The sequence below is a fragment of the Solea solea genome, chromosome 10 (assembly GCF_958295425.1).
Source record: "Solea solea chromosome 10, fSolSol10.1, whole genome shotgun sequence".
Lineage (NCBI taxonomy): Eukaryota > Metazoa > Chordata > Actinopteri > Pleuronectiformes > Soleidae > Solea > Solea solea.
Genome location: NC_081143.1, coordinates 29,086,719 through 29,107,124, shown reverse-complemented (window position 1 = coordinate 29,107,124; position 20,406 = coordinate 29,086,719). Strand labels below are relative to the sequence as shown.

Here is a 20,406-nt window from a genome sequence, read left to right as displayed (position 1 = left end):
TAAAACCAGAAACTAAACATAGGATTCAAAAAGATGAAAGTATTATATAAAGACAGCAACAACATTATAACAACATTAAATGAACATGCAATTGTTGTTTTATTTTGAAAGCAAGGACGAATAAATGTGTCTAGATTTTAACCAATTGGCTAATTTATGGGTTGTATATAAACTTCCAGATTCTTTTATTTATATTTGATATTTGCATATCATTTATATGCAGTTCTATTTTTGTTGACACAAATATAAACCGGGTCCAAGTTTATTCAGCGAGCCAGGAAGTGCGTGCACTCTACATCTCACTTTTTAATCGTCTCTGATTAAAAGAAGACAAACGGTCAGGCTTCAGTGCGCATGCGTCATGAGTTTCATCTCATCCATGTGGCAAAATCCCTTCACGACCTTAATCATCGCGTGGAACAAAAGCAGTTGAGTGAATCTCAGGATGCTTTCACACACGCGCGTGCCGCACCAGGCACGAGCCTAAACGCAAAGGATGACGCACGATGACGTATTTCCCTCTTATGACACTGACGGTCCTCCAAACAGCTCACTGTGTGTGTGTGTGTGTGTGTGCGCGCTGTTTTAAAATATCAAAAATGTTCAGTGCTCAGTGACTGTGCTTGCACTGCCCTCTAGTGGACATGATGGGTGATCAGTTACTACAGTTATATACTGTATGTGTGTATATATGTATGTATATATATATACACATTATGTTTATAATAGTAATAAAGTGAATTGTTGTTATTATCAAACCCTTTTTCTCCATGTGTTTTCTCTTTTTTTTGCACTTTTTGCAGGTTTAATGCATCAACACTGATTTGTGTCTTATTTGAAATATCTCCGCAGTAACAGGAGGAGGTGCAGTGTGTGTGTGAGTGACGTGGAGGAGAAGGTGGAGAATTCTCTGGACTCTGGTCAGGACCTCAGAGCTGAGTAGACTCAGAGGAGAAGATGAAGAAGCTGCTGGTGTTTGTGCTCTGCCTGGTCCTGCTGACCGTTTACACAGGTAAGAAACTCTTTATTTCTGTTTTATTCAACATTTATTTCACTAGTGAAACCACAACATTTGCCACAAGAGAGCAAATTCCAAATTGACCCATTTCTTTGTGTTTCTTCTGTGCACAAATGTTATCTTTTCTTCTATATAATATTTATTCTGTTGTTGTTGTTACCACATATGAGGTCATATCTCAGGGTGTGTGGTGTGTCTGTCATAAACAAACATGATTTAAAGCATAATAACAAACGTGTGTTTCAATCAAAATCACTTTGAGATTAAAGACCCACATTCTGACGACTGTTTACCAACAACTAACATCAGAGAACAGGACGCAGTTAAATGAATGTATACATGTACAAACAGCAGGTTTCTATGGTTACTTTTTACCAGATGAAGGTTTCAAGTTTGAGCTTGAATTCAAGATTATTCGCGATAAAGATTTAACAGTTTCTCTTTTGACTGTTTGGGAGGAGGAATTATAAAGCCTTTGTTTTCTTTAGTTATTTTATAAAGTAAATGAGTCTGCACATGTCCATTGATTCAGCAAAGGACAAAAAAAGAGAAGAGTGAATAATGAAGAAAAGCTCATGTTGGATAGATCTGCATGGATTTTAGTGAGAGATGATAACAGTTCAGTTTCAGCATGTCTTCTTTTAAACGCCACCGTTCTTTTTTCCTTTAGCTGCAAACTGCAGTGTTTGTTTTGGTGTTTTGCCACATCTAGGCCAAAGTGCATAGATGTGTGTGTCAGAGAGAGAGAGGGAGCAGCTCCCTGGGGTCTGAGGTTTGGAAGTAACCAGCCTCACATGGACGGGTCAGCAGCAGCAGCAGCAGCAGCAGCAGCAGCAACAGCAGCAGCAGTAACAGTAACAACAGCAGCAGTAACAGTAACAGCAGCAGCAGCAGCAGCAGCAGCAGCAGTAACAGTAACAGCAGCAGTAGTAACAACAGCAGCAGTAACAACAGCAGCAGCAGTAACAGCAGTAACAGTAACAACAGCAGCAGTAGTAGCAGCAGCAGTAACAGTAACAGCAGCAGTAGTAACAGCAGCAGCAGTAACAGCAGCAGCAGTAACAGTAACAACAGCAGCAGTAACAGTAACAGCAGCAGCAGCAGCAGCAGCAGTAACAGTAACAGCAGCAGTAGTAACAACAGCAGCAGTAGCAACAGCAGCAGCAGTAACAGCAGTAACAGTAACAACAGCAGCAGTAGTAGCAGCAGCAGTAACAGTAACAGCAGCAGTAGTAACAGCAGCAGCAGTAACAGCAGCAGCAGTAGTAACAGTAACAGCAGCAGCAACAGTAACAGCAGCAGTAGTAACAGCAGTAACAGCAGCAGCAGTAACAGTAACAAAAGCAGCAGTAGTAGCAGCAGCAGTAACAGTAACAGCAGCAGTAGTAACAGCAGCAGCAGTAACAGCAGCAGCAGTAGTAACAGTAACAGCAGCAGCAACAGTAACAGCAGCAGTAGTAACAGCAGTAACAGCAGCAGCAGTAACAGTAACAGCAGCAGTAGTAACAGCAGCAGCAGTAACAGTAACAGCAGCAGCAACAGTAACAGCAGCAGCAGTAACAGTAACAGCAGCAGTAGTAACAGTAACAGCAGCAGCAACAGTAACAGCAGCAGTAGTAACAGCAGTAACAGCAGTAGCAGTAACAGTAACAGCAGCAGTAGTAACAGCAGCAGCAGTAACAGTAACAGCAGCAGCAGCAGCAGTTTCTTCTCCTGACAGGAGAGGACAGAGAGAAAGTGCCTGGCTGCTTGTCGGGGTCATGTGCTGCACAGACTGGACTCCCCGGGGATGGAGGAGGATGAATGGGCACATTGTTACCTTCCACCAAAAACCCTGCTGCCTCCCAATAAGAGCCTGTGTTTGGAGGAAAAAGAGAGACAGAGACAGAGACAGAGACAGAGACAGAGAGTCCTCGCTCTGCAGAGGCCAAAGTGCATAGATGTGTGTGTCAGAGAGAGAGAGGGAGCAGCTCCCTGGGGTCTGAGGTTTGGAAGTAACCAGCCTCACATGGACGGAGCAGCAGCAGCAGCAGCAGCAGCAGCAGCAGCAGCAGCAGCAGATAGTGGAGAGAGGTTTATTCATGAGTGTGAACACAGCCACAGTCACAGGAATGTTACCCTGGTGAGCCGCTGAGCAAACAGCTGTTATGTTCCAGGCAAAAAGCTAAATCTGTGGAGTTGAAGTGCACGCACAGCAGAAGCGTTTTCCTGAACTGACGAGAATGTTTTTTCTGGCTCTGCTTTTATACCGTTTCCTTCCACTGGGAGCAAACATGTCCCACTTGTTTATTTAAATCCAGTTTTACTTGCTGTTGGTTTAAGACTTTGGAGATAATCTCGTGTTGAAGTCATTCAGTTAGTTTCTGGGAGTTCTCCACAGTTTCACTGGGACAAATGTCTCTAAAATAACAGCTGATCTCCTTGGAGTCACACACCTCGTTTATGTTTAAATAAACCAGTCTTACATTACTGTGGCATCTCCACTTGTAGTTGAGCACATAGTTAAGTGGAAGGCAGATTATCAGTGTGTGAGTCAGTACTGGTGTGTGGCACAACACATGTTACCATGATAAATGCATTGTTCAAATTCATCAAGTCCCTAAAACAATCAATCTTCAATCCTCCAAATTTCAAGACGCACATTCATCTTCTATAGTCGCCATCGTCGGGTGAAAGTAGTGACACAAGCTGGAAAACTATCACTCTCACATTAACACTGTCCAACTGACCTGTGTGACCTGTGTGACCTGTGTGACCTGTGTGACCTCTACACACACACACACACACACACGGGTAGAACATGCAGACCTTGGAACCAGTGACCTTGCTGTGAGGCAACAATGCAAGCCACTGCAACACCATATGGCCCTTGATTAGATTAGATTAGATTAGATTAACTTTATTCATCCCCTCAAGTACCCTGTAGCTCACTGTAGCGGAGTATTTGTACTCACTTTATTTCATTGAATTTCTTTCACTTGCCGTTGAGTTCCAACAAGATTCTGAACATAAAGATACAGATTGTAACTCATCAGGAAACTACGGTGGCCCTGCTGTACCAGAATGGATGTTGTACTTCTTTGTTAGTGCAGTAATCGTTTACTTCAAACAAGAAGAAACTGTAGAAACATGGCAGCACAAGATGACCCTTTGTCTAAAGTACAAATGATCTTTAAAAAAGAACCAATAAACAAATCAACGCTCTCGGGGAGTATAATGATCCATGTTTCATCCTAAATGACAAACACTGTTTCCTGTGTCTGTCTCTCCGTCAGAGGCAAATCCTGTCATCACGGAGAGTTTGGCAAAGCAGCTGCTTCGCACTAAGCGACAGAAGCCTGGACATCCTGATGAGCCAATGAGGGTAAAGGTCACACACACACACACACACACACACACACTGACTATTGATATTATTGATCATCACACTCAATGATCCATGAAGCGTCAGCAGGTATGATCGCAGGTTTTTGTTCAATAAAACAAAGTTGAGATTGAGTTATCTTTAACATATAGTATCTCGTAGAAATTCTTCTTTTACTTTACTTTATCATAGAAGGTGAAACAGAAATGTGAGAAACAAATACTCACAAACATTATGCTACACACAGATCTGCTCTGGTGTGTCGCAATAGTTTGTTAATAAAGGCTTTATGAAGCATTAATAACTGTTTATGCACACGTTACGGCGAATAATGTTACATTATCCTGCGTTCATTATGTCTTTATGTGTTTCATATCACTCTTTTTTACAGCATTACTTATTAGTTATTATTACAGTGTTTTATTTGTTGACATTTATACACATTTTCAGGTGATTAAAACAGTTTATAGTCCCATCAAGGAGAGCTGGTTATGAATGAACACAACTTTGCATAATAACAATAAAGAATCTTGAATCTTGAATGTTGATTACATGATCCAGCATTTATTACATGTTTGCATACAGTTATGTGTTAAATATACTGTATATATTCAATAAACATCACAAACTGTCTGATTATGATAAGCACTTTATAATCCACAAACAAGTCTCTTTTTTTCATAGACATTTCACATACATTTATTTTTACGTTTGTTCTTTTTCATTTCTTTCCATATAAAGATAAAGATAACTTTATTCATATCGCCCTTTGTCAGCTGAGATTGGCACAGCACCCTCTGGTGGAGGATAAAGCGGTCGAGGATGGATGGATAACTTTATTCATCCCCAGGGGGAAAGTGCGGTGTTACAGCAGCATAGAAAAACTAATCTAAACACACAAAACATACAGATGAAGATTAAGACTGTGAGCAGATACTTGCATGTGTGCCCAGCATTAGAGCGTTAACACACAGACACACAGACACAGACACACACACACACCTCTGTTATTGTCAGTGCTGTGCGCACACAGAACCTGCACTGACTGCAAAGTGACACAGAACAAAGGTTCCACCAACAAACATTAACAATAGAACTGTACAAGTTCTAAAATGTGTAAACTGTACATCACTGTCATGAGTTTGAATTAGGGATGGTCCTTGTTGTGTGATTCTTTCATGAAAGAGTTCATATGTAACTTCAAATCAATCATTACCAAAATAAATATACAAAATATAACAGTGAATGTCATTTTAACAGTTTAACAATGCCCATATTTCTCCCATGACCTTAATATTCCTGGATATTATTATTATTATTATTATTATTATTATTGTTGTTGTTGTTGTTATTGTTGTTGTTGCTATTATTATTATCATTATCATTGTTGTTGTTGTTGTTGTTGTTGTTGTTGCTGCTGTTGAACCACGCACACGTGTCTCCCTGTGCAGGAGCACATGGTCCACATGCAGGTTCTGGATCAACGAGCCCAGGAGACTAACATGGAGAACTGGCTGAACCCTCACTGCTATCCTCGCTGTGACAGGAACTACGGACACCCTGTCTGAGGACGAGGGCAAAGGTCACCACGAGGCTCAGTTTTTAATGGTGTCATTACTGTTACACTGAGGGAGGCACAACATTATCAGCACGATATCAGTATATTATCAGTATTGACCAATATTTGCTTTAAAAGAAATGATCTGATATCAGTAAACAAGTCAACATTCTATGACTATTTATGTATCTACATCTGCTAAATATTATGTTAATTTCACTAGAAAAAGAGACAAAATGACTTGTGCAGTTAGAGGCACATGGGAAAACACATATATGGGTATCAGTTATTGGCCCAGGCTCTCCTGATCGATCAGCAAAACACTGCTGTCCAACACATTCATGTCGAAGGTTTTTACTGCGTCTGTTTTCTTATTATTGTCGTGGAAACCTCAAATTGATTTAAAATAGATATTTTCTAAAAAGACAATATTTAATTGTGTTTTTCTGAGTGATTTCTGCATAATATGGAGTTTCTCCTCAAATAACAGAGGCTTTCTTATATTGAAACTGTGTTTAAATGAGTTTAATCTCATTTAAAGTGATGTTTCACTGTTTTTTCCTCCTCACAGTGAAGAAGCTGAAGTGAACATGGACTCGACAATGGCGGCAGTGAAAACGTCTGAACAACAAACACAGAGACTTAATAAACCACCATCACTGTTAGTGACATGGCCAAAATAAACCATGTTATTGTGACATCACAATAAAAGGTCTGAAAATTCAAGCTTCAGTTTTGCTCCTGAGTGAAAGCTGAAGAAATGATGATGCAGTTATTGGTGATGTCTCCAAATGTGTTTACACAGTAAATAAACAATATCATCAATACTATAATTGACTCTAATCTCTCTGTTTAGAAGCAGGTGTAGCTTCCTGTTTCTTTTCCTCTGTGAACTGTGTGTCATGTTTCACCACAGAGTAGAAAACTCTTCATTCCACTGAAAATAAATCTCATGAGTGATAATGACAATGGTGGACTCTTCTTTCATCGTGGTTTTTTTTTTTCACCCATTGATATTAAAAAAAGGAAGGAGGAGTTAGGGATGCTCATCTTAACCTTTAACCTTTAACCCGACTCCACCTCCTAAAATTTAAATGTGGGAGTAAAAGGCCTTTATGGAAATGCAAATATACATTTTCACTGTGTAAACTGCAGTTTGACAAATACTGGAACATAAATCAATGTATTTCATTTACTGTTCAATATAATGCATACACATACAAGTATATTATATATATATATGTATACATATATAATACATAATGTGGAGTTTAGGGAGCACATGAACATAGTTTTTTTAAAGACACATGCATTGATATATTTTGGGATAAGCAGGAAATAATTGACTTGCAGGTAAAATGTGGTAAAATGTGGTAAAATGTGGTTATGATTTAAGAGTAAAAATTAAACCATTGTGTTTGTACAACTATGAAGAGTATGTGAGTTTGTGGAACAGGTGAAACTATAGAAGAACCATTTTAGACGCTAAATAGATCATGTTTAGGAGCTGATTTATGAATACATTGTTGTTTATTTGTGGTTTATTTAGTCACTGGATTCATATGCATATTGTCAATAACTTAAAGTGCTATATAAAAAAAGGTTTATTTAATAAATAAATAAAAGTATATACTTATATATATTCCTTCTTTGTTTATCCATTATTTATATGCTGGTGTTTTACCCTGAGTTTCTTTAAAAATAAAATCAATGAATTAATTTACTCATAAGCCAAGATAAGACCCTTTATTTGTTTCATGGCGGTACTTTGCCCTCAATGATCCGAGTATCAGTGATCACGTGACCGCGCCTTCAGCTCACCACGTGTTTCCGACGCGTTATATCCACGTGAAGTCCGTCTCTTCGGGATGCGGGCGGATACACAAGTAAATAAGTAAACAAACAAACAAACAAACAAACATGAATATATAAATAAGTAAATACTCGTGCCGACACCATTCACTTTACATAACGTTTAAATTACATTTACCTCACGTGTGTGTAATTAACAAAAAGCCCTGGACGCATTTTCGTTTTGCGTCTTATTCATTCATTCATTTATTTGTTTGTTCATTCATTCATTCATTTGTTTGTTCATTCATTCATTCATTCATTCATTTGTTTGTCCATTTATTTATTTATTTTCGTAACCTCGCACGTTAAAGCCTCAAAATAAAGCCATGACGAGTTAGAGATAAATCGAATAATATTTATCTATAGGAAACAGTGTAGCAGTGTAGGCCTGTTTTGGCCTGTTGGTGTTTTTATAAACAGGTATTTGCATCGATTCTCGTTCCACTACAAAAATTAAGGTTACATGATCAATATAATGATGGATCTTTGTGAAATTATAGAGAACATAGAACATCATTAAATGACCGATGGCGACAGTTTTTATTTTATTTCATTATTTACAAACTTTATTCAATTTATTCAACATTATTATTATGATGATTATTATTATGATGATGATGATGATTATTATTATTTTTATTTATTTTTTACTTTATCAAAGACAAAAACGTCCATAGCATATATATTTAAAAAAACCCAATACATTAAAGTGACGACATAAAACATAATGTACATGACAATGCATTTGAATTAAGATGAATTGTCTCATTATGACGTCACATTTCAGTTTTCATCACGCCATCATAATTAACTACGTTATTAAGTGTCTGTATTTACTCACACAAATATCTCGGGTCAGAGAAATAAAGCTTTACCTTCACATCGACAGCAGAACTCGTGCTAATGTTCGAACAAGCATTTTAGCTCGCGCGTGTACGTGTTTACGACAATAATATCTGCTGACGTCAGGTTCATCTGATGATGACGATGATGAATGATTCACAAGATGGCGGCCGAGATATTTAATGGCATCGCGTGGCAGCAGGTAAGAAAATACAAATATACCAATGTTCCGTCTTTGTTTGCTTATTAAAAATAATTTTATTAGCATTATAGCTCATGTTAAAGTCTCTGTTGTAGCCTAAGACAGCGCTGTAGCGCGCGCACACACACGGATCAGCCATGTTAATATAAATGAACGCAAACGTTTATTTGCGTCTGTTGAGCCAATTTTATCGCTGTGTTTTATTTATTTATTATTCTACATCATCCGTGTCTTGTCTGTTTTAATACGTCACGTACATACACTATATGTAAGAAAAGAAAAATATAAAAAAATATAGGTTGCAATGCGATCTCGTTTTCACGTTTGTTGTTTATTTTCTTTATATATATATATGTATATATAATAAAAAAAGATATATATATATATATATATATATATATATATATATATATACATACGTCAGTGAACATGTGGAAGTAAAAACGAACAGACATTTTTCTGCGGTTTGATGAGAGGAGGCCTCGTCTACTGATGACGTGAAAGACGGGACAAAATTATATATATATATATATAATTAAAGAAATGAAAACGTAACTAATAACAGTAGCGATTGGGATGTTTGCACAATATCTGCGCCTCCGATTTTGGGTTAAAGAAAATAAATTAAAAAGATTCCTGTCAATTTTAAAGGCCTGAACGGCAAAACAAATAAAAACATCAACACAACGAAATGAGAAAATTCAATATATTTATTGAAAAGCGTCTAAAAAGCAACTTGACAGCAAGTTTTTTTTATTTCCTTTTTTTTTTTTTTACATGAATGCAGCATGATTTTTTCTATGAAAAATTTAAAATATACTATAGTAGTAGTTATATGCGCCTTGGGGAAACTCTTAAAGTGTCTGTGTTGGATTATTAATTTATTTTACAACTAGAAACGTTAGAGACATGACAAAGGACAACAACAAAACGGATTAATACTTTTAGATTCAAAGTGCTTTAGTTAATTTTTCTCTTTTTTTTTTCCCTTTCTTTAAATTTAAACCATTTGAAATTGAACAGGACATCTTCAGTCTAATTAGTTCTAATTATGGAGATTTTTATCATCCACAGACTGGATTTTAAAATCCAGACCTTGACGTACTAACGTGAGCTCAGGCTGAAAGAGAAGCGTGGAAATGAAATAAAAATACATTCTAGTTTGTTATGTTTTGCAAAATAGTAGAAATTCACAAGTCGTTCATGTTAACCAATGTAAAATGGACTTCATTTGATTTGGTCAGTACATTAAATAGATGTCCGGCTTTATAATATATACACATATGCACATTGTGTTATCGCTTTTTATATATTTACATACAAAAACTGCTTTGTTTTAAAAGGTCCAGTGCGTAAAATCAAGGGAGGATTTATTTGCATATACTACCCTTTATAGTATATTTGTATAAGTAAAAAATAAAATTTGTTTTTCAGACATTAAAATAAACATTTTATGTATTTTAGACGAGACATTTTGTGCCAATGTTTCTACAGCAGCCTGAAGAGACTAACCAGCTGAAATGTGTGTGTGTGTTGCTTTAGAAGCAGAATCTTGGTACACACAAAAAAGAAAGACCAAGACCCTTTCTGGTCTGTGAAGGCCACCGTAGTCTTTTGATGTGTTTGGGAAAGGGAGGGGTGAGAGCAAAGGTCCTCCATTTGTGACAATTTGAGGTCTCACGTTTAAGTATTACTATTTTCTTACACACTGGATCTTTAAAATCACATCAGAGTGTCAAGAGAAAACAAAGCACAATGCAAAACAAACAAACAAACAAACGAACGAACAGAAGATCATCTCTTGTCTTTGAAGAAGCCTTTTGAAGTGCTGCTCTCCTTGATGGTCACGGTCAGGAAGTTGGCCGTCACGTCCGTCACCAGCACCTTTTCCACGCTGCTGAGGGACGGCCTCCACGACACTTCGTCCACGCTGTCGTCCAGCCGCGCCGGGGACGGCCTGTCCAGGAAGTACGGCTTCTCTGCGAGTGGAAGCTCGGCGGGGCGACTCGGGCTCGGGCGACTCGAGCTCGGGCTCGTGTTGGACCGGTGCTTGAAGTGAGCAGGCACCAGGAAGCTGGACCCTTCCTTCATCCTGTGAACGTCCATGTCTGTCCTGTGTGGATGCAGACCGCGCTCCGAGTACAGCTGCTTAAAGGAGCTGCCGCTGTTGTGCTGCTGCTGCTGTTGGTGGTGATGATGATGATGGTGGTGGTGGTGGTGGTGTTGGTGGCGTTTCTGGCCGTGACTGTGGTTCTCCGGGTGTCTGTGGAAGAGCCTCATCTCTTCCACTCCCTGGTACTTGACCAGTTTGTGAGGGGCATGGCTCTCCTGATCGTCTTCCCTCCTCCTCCTGTGCGGCTCGGAGGCCGCAGGGCCGCAGCCGCTGTCATGGAAGCGAGGTTTAGGCTTGGGCCCTCTCTTTTTGGGTACGTGGATGAGTCCGTCTGTGCTCGTCTGCTGAGGGGTTAGGGTGAGGGTGGTGCTGAGTTCTGGTGGTCGGACGCGCATGCTCTCTCCGCGGTTGACAGTACTGGGAGGGAAGATGGTGGGAACGACTGCTCGGAGGCCTTCTCTTGCTCTGGGGGTGATGACAGGTTCTGGAACTGGGTAGCTGACGTGCCTCCCTCTGACGGCCTCACTCCTGAACTCATAAGACTTGGCTTTATCTTTTGCCTGCGCCTAAAAAATTAAAATACAATTACAGGGACAGTTTTACTCCAGATTCTCCTCAAACCCAACACTTGATTTCTATGATTCCCTTGACTTCAGAGTGGCATCGACCGGAGAAGAAGAATTGATTCATATTTACACTACAAGCAGACCACAGAGACACGTACTGATGCTCTCACACTCTAACTTAAGATAGTGCCGTGCCAGTGAAGTATTAGTGTGAGTCACATCTCTTAATTTGCAGTTAATTCAATAATTAAATGAACATCACATTCAGCACCGATTATCAGTGGAAACACTGGTACAGGTGCCGTGTTTTGAGAGTATAGTTATTATTTCTATAACTCTTTTGTGCTTTCTGGAAACTTTGTATGAATTGTGCTGTTTTTAATTTGCTGTATGTAATGTCATTGTTGACTTTAATTTTACTGCACTATGCATTTCCCACTCACATGCAAAACATTTTAGTATAAAGAAAAAAAGTGTGATGCGTGGATTACAGCTGTGGGCATGAATGTAAAAGAAACTTCACAGCTCAGTGTGATCTGAGATTTTGGTAAAAAACAAACGAGTGGAAAGAAGCGAAGGCTCCTGTCAGGCCACAGGATTTATACGAGACATTCCAGCAGACATTCCACCAGGTCGCTCATTGAGCAATTATCACGGTTCACTCTCCTGAAAAGCTGGAAGCTGGGTTTTTAGGGCTGCAACAAGCAAGCGACTATTAATCTTCAATGAAATTACTATTTTTAAATGTGTTTTCTTTCTTGTAAAAATAAAAGCTGTCCTGTGATTTCAGCCTCTTCACTGTGAAAATGTTCTGGTTTCTTAAAGCTCCTCCAAGACGTGACACTGAATGTCTTTGGTTTTAGTGACAACAACAAGTATTTCTGAACAGTTTTGATTATTATTATTATTATTATTATTATTATCATATGTTTGTTAGTAAACTGATAAAAGACAGACACCACAGTTGGATTTTCATTTCTTATGTCTGCGACTGAGTTTACCTTGAGTAGAAATGTCTTGGGCTTTGGACCTCTCTTCTTAGGTCCATACATCTCCCTCTCACGCTCCCTGTGGAGAACAGAGCAGCAGACTCACACCGTGAGTGGCAAAAAAGAAAAAACATGTCATGTCAAACAAAGACAAGCTGCTGAAGTTCAGATCGAGCATCAGAATGAGGAGGAAAAGTGATTTAAGGGACTTTGAATGTGGTCATAGTTGTCTGTGCCAGACTAAATATTTCACATTGTCTTTATCTACTGAGATGTTTAAAGAGAATGGTCAAAAAGAAGAGAAATATCCAGGGAGCAGCAGTTCTCGGACAAAATGCCAGAGGTCACAGAAGAGTCACCAGCCAGGATGAAGATGATAGAAAGTCAACATTAACTCAAACAACCACTTGTTACAACCACCATATGAAGAAGAGCATCTCTGAACACACAACGCATCGAAAACCTCAAAGCAGATAAAGCAGATGTCCTACAGCAGCAGAAGACCACACCAGATGATGGACATATTAAAGTCCAGCGACTCTGCTTGGTCGTCTTACCTCTGTTCAAAAGCAGCAAACAGTCGGGGGTCCAGAATGTTCTCCTCTGGTTCCCAAGTGCTGTATCTGTCCATTTAAAAACATCAAATTAGACACAAGGGTAATGTTTCTGTTTAGAACAGGAAATGTTTAAAAGTCAGCATTTCATTTTAAATATGGTTGGAACTTTAATTTTTGGTCACCCAGACTTTTGCATCACCTACGGCTTATGTCCGTGAACTCACTCACTGTATTGGCTTAAAAAGGGTGGAAACTACATAACTGTGCATTTAGTTTAATAGACTATAGAAAGTGCGCAGCCTATGCAGTAAGCAGAAGCTAAAGGACCGTTCCAGATTTTTAAACATCATCTTTTATTCCCAGAGTCTCCTTCCATTGCACGCATTGAGATGTATCAATACAACAATCTTTTTCATTGCTCACAAGTGTAAAAATGATTTGCATTATTTCAAATGTTCAATTTTTTTGTAATATGTGGACTAAAATATGCATATTTTATCTTAAATGTTTTAACAATAACACTAACTTTACCACCTCTCTTAAGCACAAAACACATGCAATATTTCTTTTTTTTCTCAAATGTATTACTTGCCCATAAAAACCGACCGATGTAAACCCACCTTACCTTAGCAGTTAACCCAAAAGGGAAACAATGAATCCAAATCTAAGCATCATGGTGATATTAAACTTATTTTATGGCAATATTTTAACAATTACTCAACCTTCTTCAAGACATAGAAACGTGACATTTATTAAAATTTTCTTTACTTAAATACGGTTTCTTTTTAAATGTGCAACTCAAAAAAGACTGTTCACTGCTTAACAATAGTTATACAATAGTTATAACAATAGCAGCAAAGTCAAAGTGGAAAGAATTCTCTCTGTATAAGTATTTATCACTAATGTCATATTAGAATGGCAATATTCAACAACTATAACTTATATCAACTACTCACTCTCTCCATATTTGGAGTTTTAATTTTCTATGTTGACATACATGTTTATGTGCAATATACTCAGGTATATACATAAATAAAGGTATATTTGTTCATTTATCGCGATATTCGACGACCAGATATCGCATGTTTTTCCTGTATCGTGCAGCCCAAGCTGTCACACACACACACACACACACACAGAGAGAGAGACAGCAGCGTGTACAGACTGTAGGGTAATTGCCGTGATAAGTGTGTGACCGTGGCGTTAGCCCACGAGCTACAGTGTTCACCTCGTTTTTTTCTTGTTTTAATCCGGTAGTGTCGCTGCTAGCTCGGAGTAAGCTAACGACAGTCACAGTGGAGAGACAGAGAGACAGAGACAGAGACAGTAAACATGCCGGAGACACAATGAGACAATGAGACAGCACTTACTTTGGAGACCAGCCCTTCCATTTCACCAGGTACTCGATGCGACCCTGCGTGCCGCCACACACAAACACAAACACAAACACAAACCACTGGGTTAGCTCGCGGGGCAAATACAGTAGTGTTACGTTAGAGCGATGGTGGTGCACTATGTGACATGTGTATATATACACGTATATATATATATACGTGTTCATAAATGTCACACGCAGTGTTTCGCCTCACCTTCCTTATCCTGCGTTTGATAATAGACTCTGCGGCGAACACTCGCTCCCCGACGGCAGACAGCTCCATGTTCACTCCGCTGCTTCCTACCGTTAGCTCGCAGGACGCTGGCTAACACAGCTAGCAGCGCAGATATTTTTCTCCAGTCGCTGCCACTCTGAATTCCCGACAGACCATAATACTCCCGAACAGAATGGACGTCAGAGCAGTTTTTTTTTTTACAGCGTTGCTAAGAAACCGCAGTCGGTGGAACCTCTAGGAGAGCGCTCATTGGTTTAGCCGTTGCTACGTGCTCGGGTTGCTAAGTGAGGGGAGGAGCGAACGCCTGAGTGAATTCTTGCGGGGGGAGGACGAGAGAGGGGGGATTTTTTTTCTCCCGCGCGGTGGCGGGTGAATCACAATCTCGCGCAAATGATGTGACACACATTCAGATGTGCACGTGGTAGCAAAAATATCATGTAGCGCGCGGCAGGGAAACGTGTAAACAGTGGAAATAACACACGTTTAACAGCAGATGTGTATGTGTGTTATTATTACACACAAACTTCATACACATACACACACTTAATACATTCCCACACCTGCGCTACTACTCTTCCTGGGTCAGATGACGTCACCTTTTCGGATCATGTATATGTATCTGTATCTGTATGTGTGTATGTGTATGTATATGTATTTGTATATGTATATGTATATGTATATGTATCTGTATTTGTATATGTATATGTGTATGTGTATGTGTATGTATTTGTATATGTATATGTATATGTGTATGTATCTGTATCTGTATATGTATATGTATATGTATATGTGTATGTATCTGTATCTGTATCTGTATCTGTATCTGTATCTGTATTTGTATATGTATATGTGTATGTATCTGTATTTGTATATGTCATTCTGACAATCCCAGTTCAAGATGTATTCAATCTATAGGAATCATGTCGTTATATTATAGGAAGAATGTATTAATGTATGTAATACAGCTCAGCAGGTGTGTGTTTTACCTTATTTGTTCACACATTGTTGTATATTCATGTTATCTATAATTAATTTTAATTTATTTAACTTTTTCTTACGTATATTTTATTCCCTTTAATTTTCCCTTAATATTAATGCTGGGTTTTGGTTTTTTTGCACCAATCAAGACTTTCTTAGTGTTTGTGAGAAGCTTTACGAGGCGATAAACCCGACACACACACACACACTCACTCACTCACTCACTAAATAAATAAATACATGAATACATGAATGAATGAAGACATGCAGCAGGCGAAATGTCAGTGTTGATCTATAATGGTGGAAACCAAGGAAAGATGAGATGATTATGTACACATGTATATGCACATAATCATATGTTTATTTTCAGCAGTATCTCTTTAATCTCTTTAATTTCAACAGTCGGTCGCGCTTTTATCGATTAAATTTTTTTTTTTTAACATGTCGCAACATTGATCAGTGTAAACAAATCTATACGGGCCTATGTTTTGTTTCCATGCACTAAGATCATTTAAATAAATGTTAATAAGATTAAATAGTCTAAATCCAAAAGAAAACAACATTTTAGCCGCCGTGGCGTTTGATACAGAATAAATAAAATAAATTAAATAAAGACAGCGAAACGAAAATATCTAACAAATAAAAAAATAAAATTATCTTAGATCTTTATTCTGTTTTTGTTGAGTCTAAAAGAAGAAAAGTCACTGCAGGACACAGGTTCGTTCATATACCATCATATATATATATATATATATATATATATATATATATCAATTGTTACTAATAACATTATAATATAATAAATCAATGAATGTACATAATAATAAAAATAACCATAATAATAATCCGATTATTGCACCTTATTTATGTTAACTTGTTTAAATTAATTAGACTGTTCCTGGTCGGCTTCTTTTTCTGTGACTTTTAAGATGTGTAAACTGCGGAGCTGTTGACGACGGATTATAATAGTTATTATAATCATTATTATAATAATAATAATAATAATAATTATAACAATAATAACAATTGTTATTGTTGTTGTTGTTGTTGTTGCATATGCGGCAGTTTATTCAGACAAAATAAACACAGCGAGTCGAGGAAAACATGAACAACAACCATGAATAATCAGGGCGTTGTTTCACTTGGATTACGCAATGACGCAACATTAACGATGTTAAAACCTGTCTATTAATAACAGCCACTGCAGACTTCAATCTTTTCAGTCCCTGTGTGATAAAGTGGCGGCGACATTAAATTCAAATGATTAATTGTATAACATGAGACACGGGCTGAGTTTATGTTTATATTGAGTGATAATGTAAAGGTTTAACTGCAGTTCAGTGTTTTATCTCTGATCATTTGTTATCGTTAAGCTCGTTGAACAGTTTAAACCAGTCACTCCATGACAAACCTGTGCTGAGGCCTCTTAGTTTCCTCCACAGTCCATACACTCCTCCAGGTTATCACACGGCGAGCAATTATTCTTATGATTAAAAATATCTAAATATGCATCAGAATCACTAGCAAATCTTGTCCATGACAATTACAAGAAAATGCACATAAATGCGTCCTCGCGCTGTCCTCGCGCTCTCTTGGAGGCCTCACTACAGCCTGGTTGTACGTCACATCCTTCAGCTGCAGTAAAATGTGCAATAATCTTTACTAAACTTCGATTTTCCCTCATGTACAATAAATCAACACAAGTGCGACACATTTATTTATATATAAGTATATAAGTATTTATATACATTTCCAGTGTGTGTGGTTTCTGTTTCCACTGTGGTTAGTGTTTTTAAGTTTTAAAATATGTTGTTTCTAGTCTTTTTCTATTTTATTTTGAGTTGCTCTTTATTTGTTTGCCTTATACGATTAGTCACTTTGTTATTTGTATTTACAGACTCTTAAAGGAGCCTCTGCACATGAAATCCTGCCTCATGTGCCCGGACGTCCCTTTGCACACAAATGGCACATTAACATCTTGAATCTTGAATCTTTGAGTCACAGATTCACAGACAACCAGTCGAACATAATGAAGATAATCCCATTGTAGAGATAATAAAAGAGACATTAAGAGACATTTTCCTCAGTCAGAGCTGTAGTCAATGGAAGGAGATATTCCAGAAAAAGAGAATAAACCACCCGCATTTCTGGAAAAATGATTTACAGTCAAAGAAAAGGCTTTAATTACAAACATTAATATAAAGTATTTGAAGATCAGACGCGCGGATGAAGGCATGATGTTATGATACTGAATATCAAGTGTTTTAATTTGTCTTTTTTCTCCCTCACTGCTCTGACAAACGCAGATCACGTGCAGACAGAAAGAAGAGGAAGAAGAAGAAGAAGAAGAAGAAGAAGGAGGAGAAGAAATGGCTCTGGCACAAACAGCAGCAGCGCCTTCAGCCTCTGGATGCGATTGGTCTCTGCGCGTCTGCAGAGCAGCGGCGCTGCCGCGGAACCAACACCATTGGCTGCCTTGTATCCGGGCAAGATGTAGACGCAGGATCCTGGTGAGGAGAACGAGCACATTTTACACAGACACTCGGCAGCACGCGCGCGCGCGCGCACTCAGAGCGGAGAGATAAACGGATTCAGATTGTCCTTGTTCTACAGACGCTTGGAATGATCAGTATTTTGGGTGTGACGTTCACGATGATGCGCCAATGAAAGGTCATTCTTCATTAGATCGGAAAGAAATCAGCAGCTGAATGACTTCCATGGTCCTAAAGCAACGGTTACACACGAACACATCACATACAGTATTTAACACGTGGACACATAGATATAGAAACAGCAGAGCTACAATACACTGTAAAACATTTATAAAAAGAGAACGGACAACAGAGGACAGAGCAAGTCCTCTTTATTTAGGGATGATTGATTTGACTCGTTAGCACGGATTCATCTGTTTAACCCACGTTCTTTAGGAAGTCATTAAAACACGTCATCACCATCACGGTTTGTGTCTTTATTTATAAATGTTATTATATAAATCTTGGCACTAAATGTCTGTGTTGAAGAGTGAGTGAGTGAGTGAGTGAGTGAGTGATGCTTATATCAGATGTTTTTAACCACACTGAGTCCAGTTTTCCCAGCATTTCGTTGTAAATCTTGACTCTATACACTCACGAGGATTTCCTTATATTATATGAGACTATTTCCTGATATGCTGTATATAAATCCAGCCTTTCATGCTGGATTTCCTCTCCACAATCTAAATCTGGCCTTATTGGCGCCTGAGAAGAACACCGCACGGCGGACACGCCACTGCGGTTATTATAGTGAGTTGATCGCGTTCACACAGAGCCACGTTTTCCCACACAGGTCTCGAGACGTTCCTGCAGAACCCACCCGCGTCTGCAGACACGTGGACAGAGGTCACTACCCCCCCCCCAGCTTCAGTGCCTTGTTTGTTTGGCGCCTTTGTTTTGCATGAAGCTGCGTGATTCCCTAATAAACTGCCACCATCACGAGCCGCGTCACGTTCGTGACATCCAACTGTTTCAACGGCGCACGTGCCAACAAGACAAGACACAAGGAAGGGAATTCATTGTGTCTGTGATCTTAATCAAGGACCGTTTTGTTGAATCTGGTTAATACAACTTCGATAATGTGATTATTATCTTTGCACAGGTGAACTCTGCAGCTCATGATAAAACAAAAACAAACCACGTGCCACTTTATTAGGTACATCTGCTCAACTGCTTGTCAAATATCAGCCAATGAAGTTAAAACAAGGAAGAAAGGTGTTATTTGTGTTATATGAACTTGGCAGTGTTGTTTCTGTCGCCAAACAGGCTGACCTGAATGTTTCCCACTGGTCAGACTGGTTTAACAAACAATCACACACACACTCAGAGTCAAACCTAGAAGCAGATGTGCTACAGCGGCAGAAGAACTTTATTAGGTTCCACGTACCTAATAAAGTGGCTGGTGAAAGCTGCCTCACTGATTTAAAGTTCTCCTTTTATTCAACTGTTGTGTGACTTGAATTATAAATATCTGACCATGTTCTTTGAGCTGCATCTCACTGAAGATGACCTGCACACCAGCACCTCTTTTAGGGTTAGGGTTCTAAAGAAGTGTGTTAAATTGACCTTTTTTAATTTTGCAGTAAAAGTTGCAGTATGGGAGTTCAATACAATCAGGAATAGTGTAACTCTGTTCATGTAAATAAAACATGACTTCAATTGAACATTTCCTGTGTATTTGGTCTTAATTGGACGTTGTGTTAAACAGACTCTTTTCCCGTTACTTTAAACATTGCTAATGTATATGTAACGAGCTCCTGTTCCTCTCAAAATATCTGCGTCTGAGTTTATGATCTAAAATCCAGTGTCAGAAACAAATAAAGTCAAAAACACTGAACATGAGCCGCAGGTGGATCCTCAGTTATGACACAATCTTATAAAACAGATCGTGTTTATTGAAGGGATTATACAACCAGTTCATCCACACACTGACAACTTCTTTTTGTCCAGAGACAAAAACACACAACACATGATACAGAGGGTGATGGTGATGTTGTTCTCAATCCAGACGGGAATTTCCCACTGTCTGTTTGCTGTGAGAGAAGGATTTGATGTGGCTGGAGCGTTGGTGGGAATAAGACTCTAGTGTGGACTGATTATTAATCATTTGACTCAACAGCAGGTCCAGGTTGAAGCTGTAAGAAGACGTCCTGCATGATTATGCATAGACTCATTTTCAAAGCGTGTGAAAAACATTGCATCTCTTTGCACTTTCCTGAGGCT

The 20,406-nt window shown here is 38.7% G+C and overlaps 2 protein-coding genes and 1 long non-coding RNA gene across 4 annotated transcripts; 2 read left to right on the top strand and 1 right to left on the bottom strand.

The window, feature by feature from the left end:
- Positions 1-801: 801 nt before the first annotated feature.
- Positions 802-6,903, top strand: c10h17orf67 (chromosome 10 C17orf67 homolog). Its single transcript, XM_058640997.1, has 4 exons — positions 802-1,012; positions 4,294-4,382; positions 5,834-5,964; positions 6,512-6,903. Exons 1-3 carry the CDS (start codon positions 958-960, stop codon positions 5,948-5,950), a joined length of 261 nt encoding a protein of 86 aa, XP_058496980.1. The 5' UTR covers positions 802-957; the 3' UTR covers positions 5,951-5,964; positions 6,512-6,903.
- A 2,628-nt stretch (positions 6,904-9,531) lies between these two features.
- cbx8b (chromobox homolog 8b) lies at positions 9,532-14,811 on the bottom strand. Of its 2 annotated transcripts, XM_058641664.1 has the most exons (5): positions 14,654-14,811; positions 14,435-14,478; positions 13,065-13,130; positions 12,520-12,586; positions 9,532-11,518 (listed from the first exon to the last, which is right to left on the bottom strand). In XM_058641664.1, the coding sequence occupies exons 1-5, from the start codon at positions 14,720-14,722 to the stop codon at positions 10,634-10,636; spliced, it is 1,131 nt and encodes a 376-aa protein (XP_058497647.1). In that variant the 5' UTR covers positions 14,723-14,811; the 3' UTR covers positions 9,532-10,633. The 2 variants fall into 2 exon arrangements, with proteins under 2 accessions (XP_058497647.1, XP_058497649.1); XM_058641666.1 differs by lacking the exon at positions 14,435-14,478 and having other exon boundaries at positions 14,654-14,743.
- Positions 13,903-18,605, top strand: LOC131467641 (uncharacterized). Its single transcript, XR_009241518.1, has 2 exons — positions 13,903-14,463; positions 17,959-18,605. It is a non-coding gene; the product is annotated as an uncharacterized LOC131467641 (long non-coding RNA).
- The last annotated feature ends 1,801 nt before the right edge of the window (positions 18,606-20,406 follow it).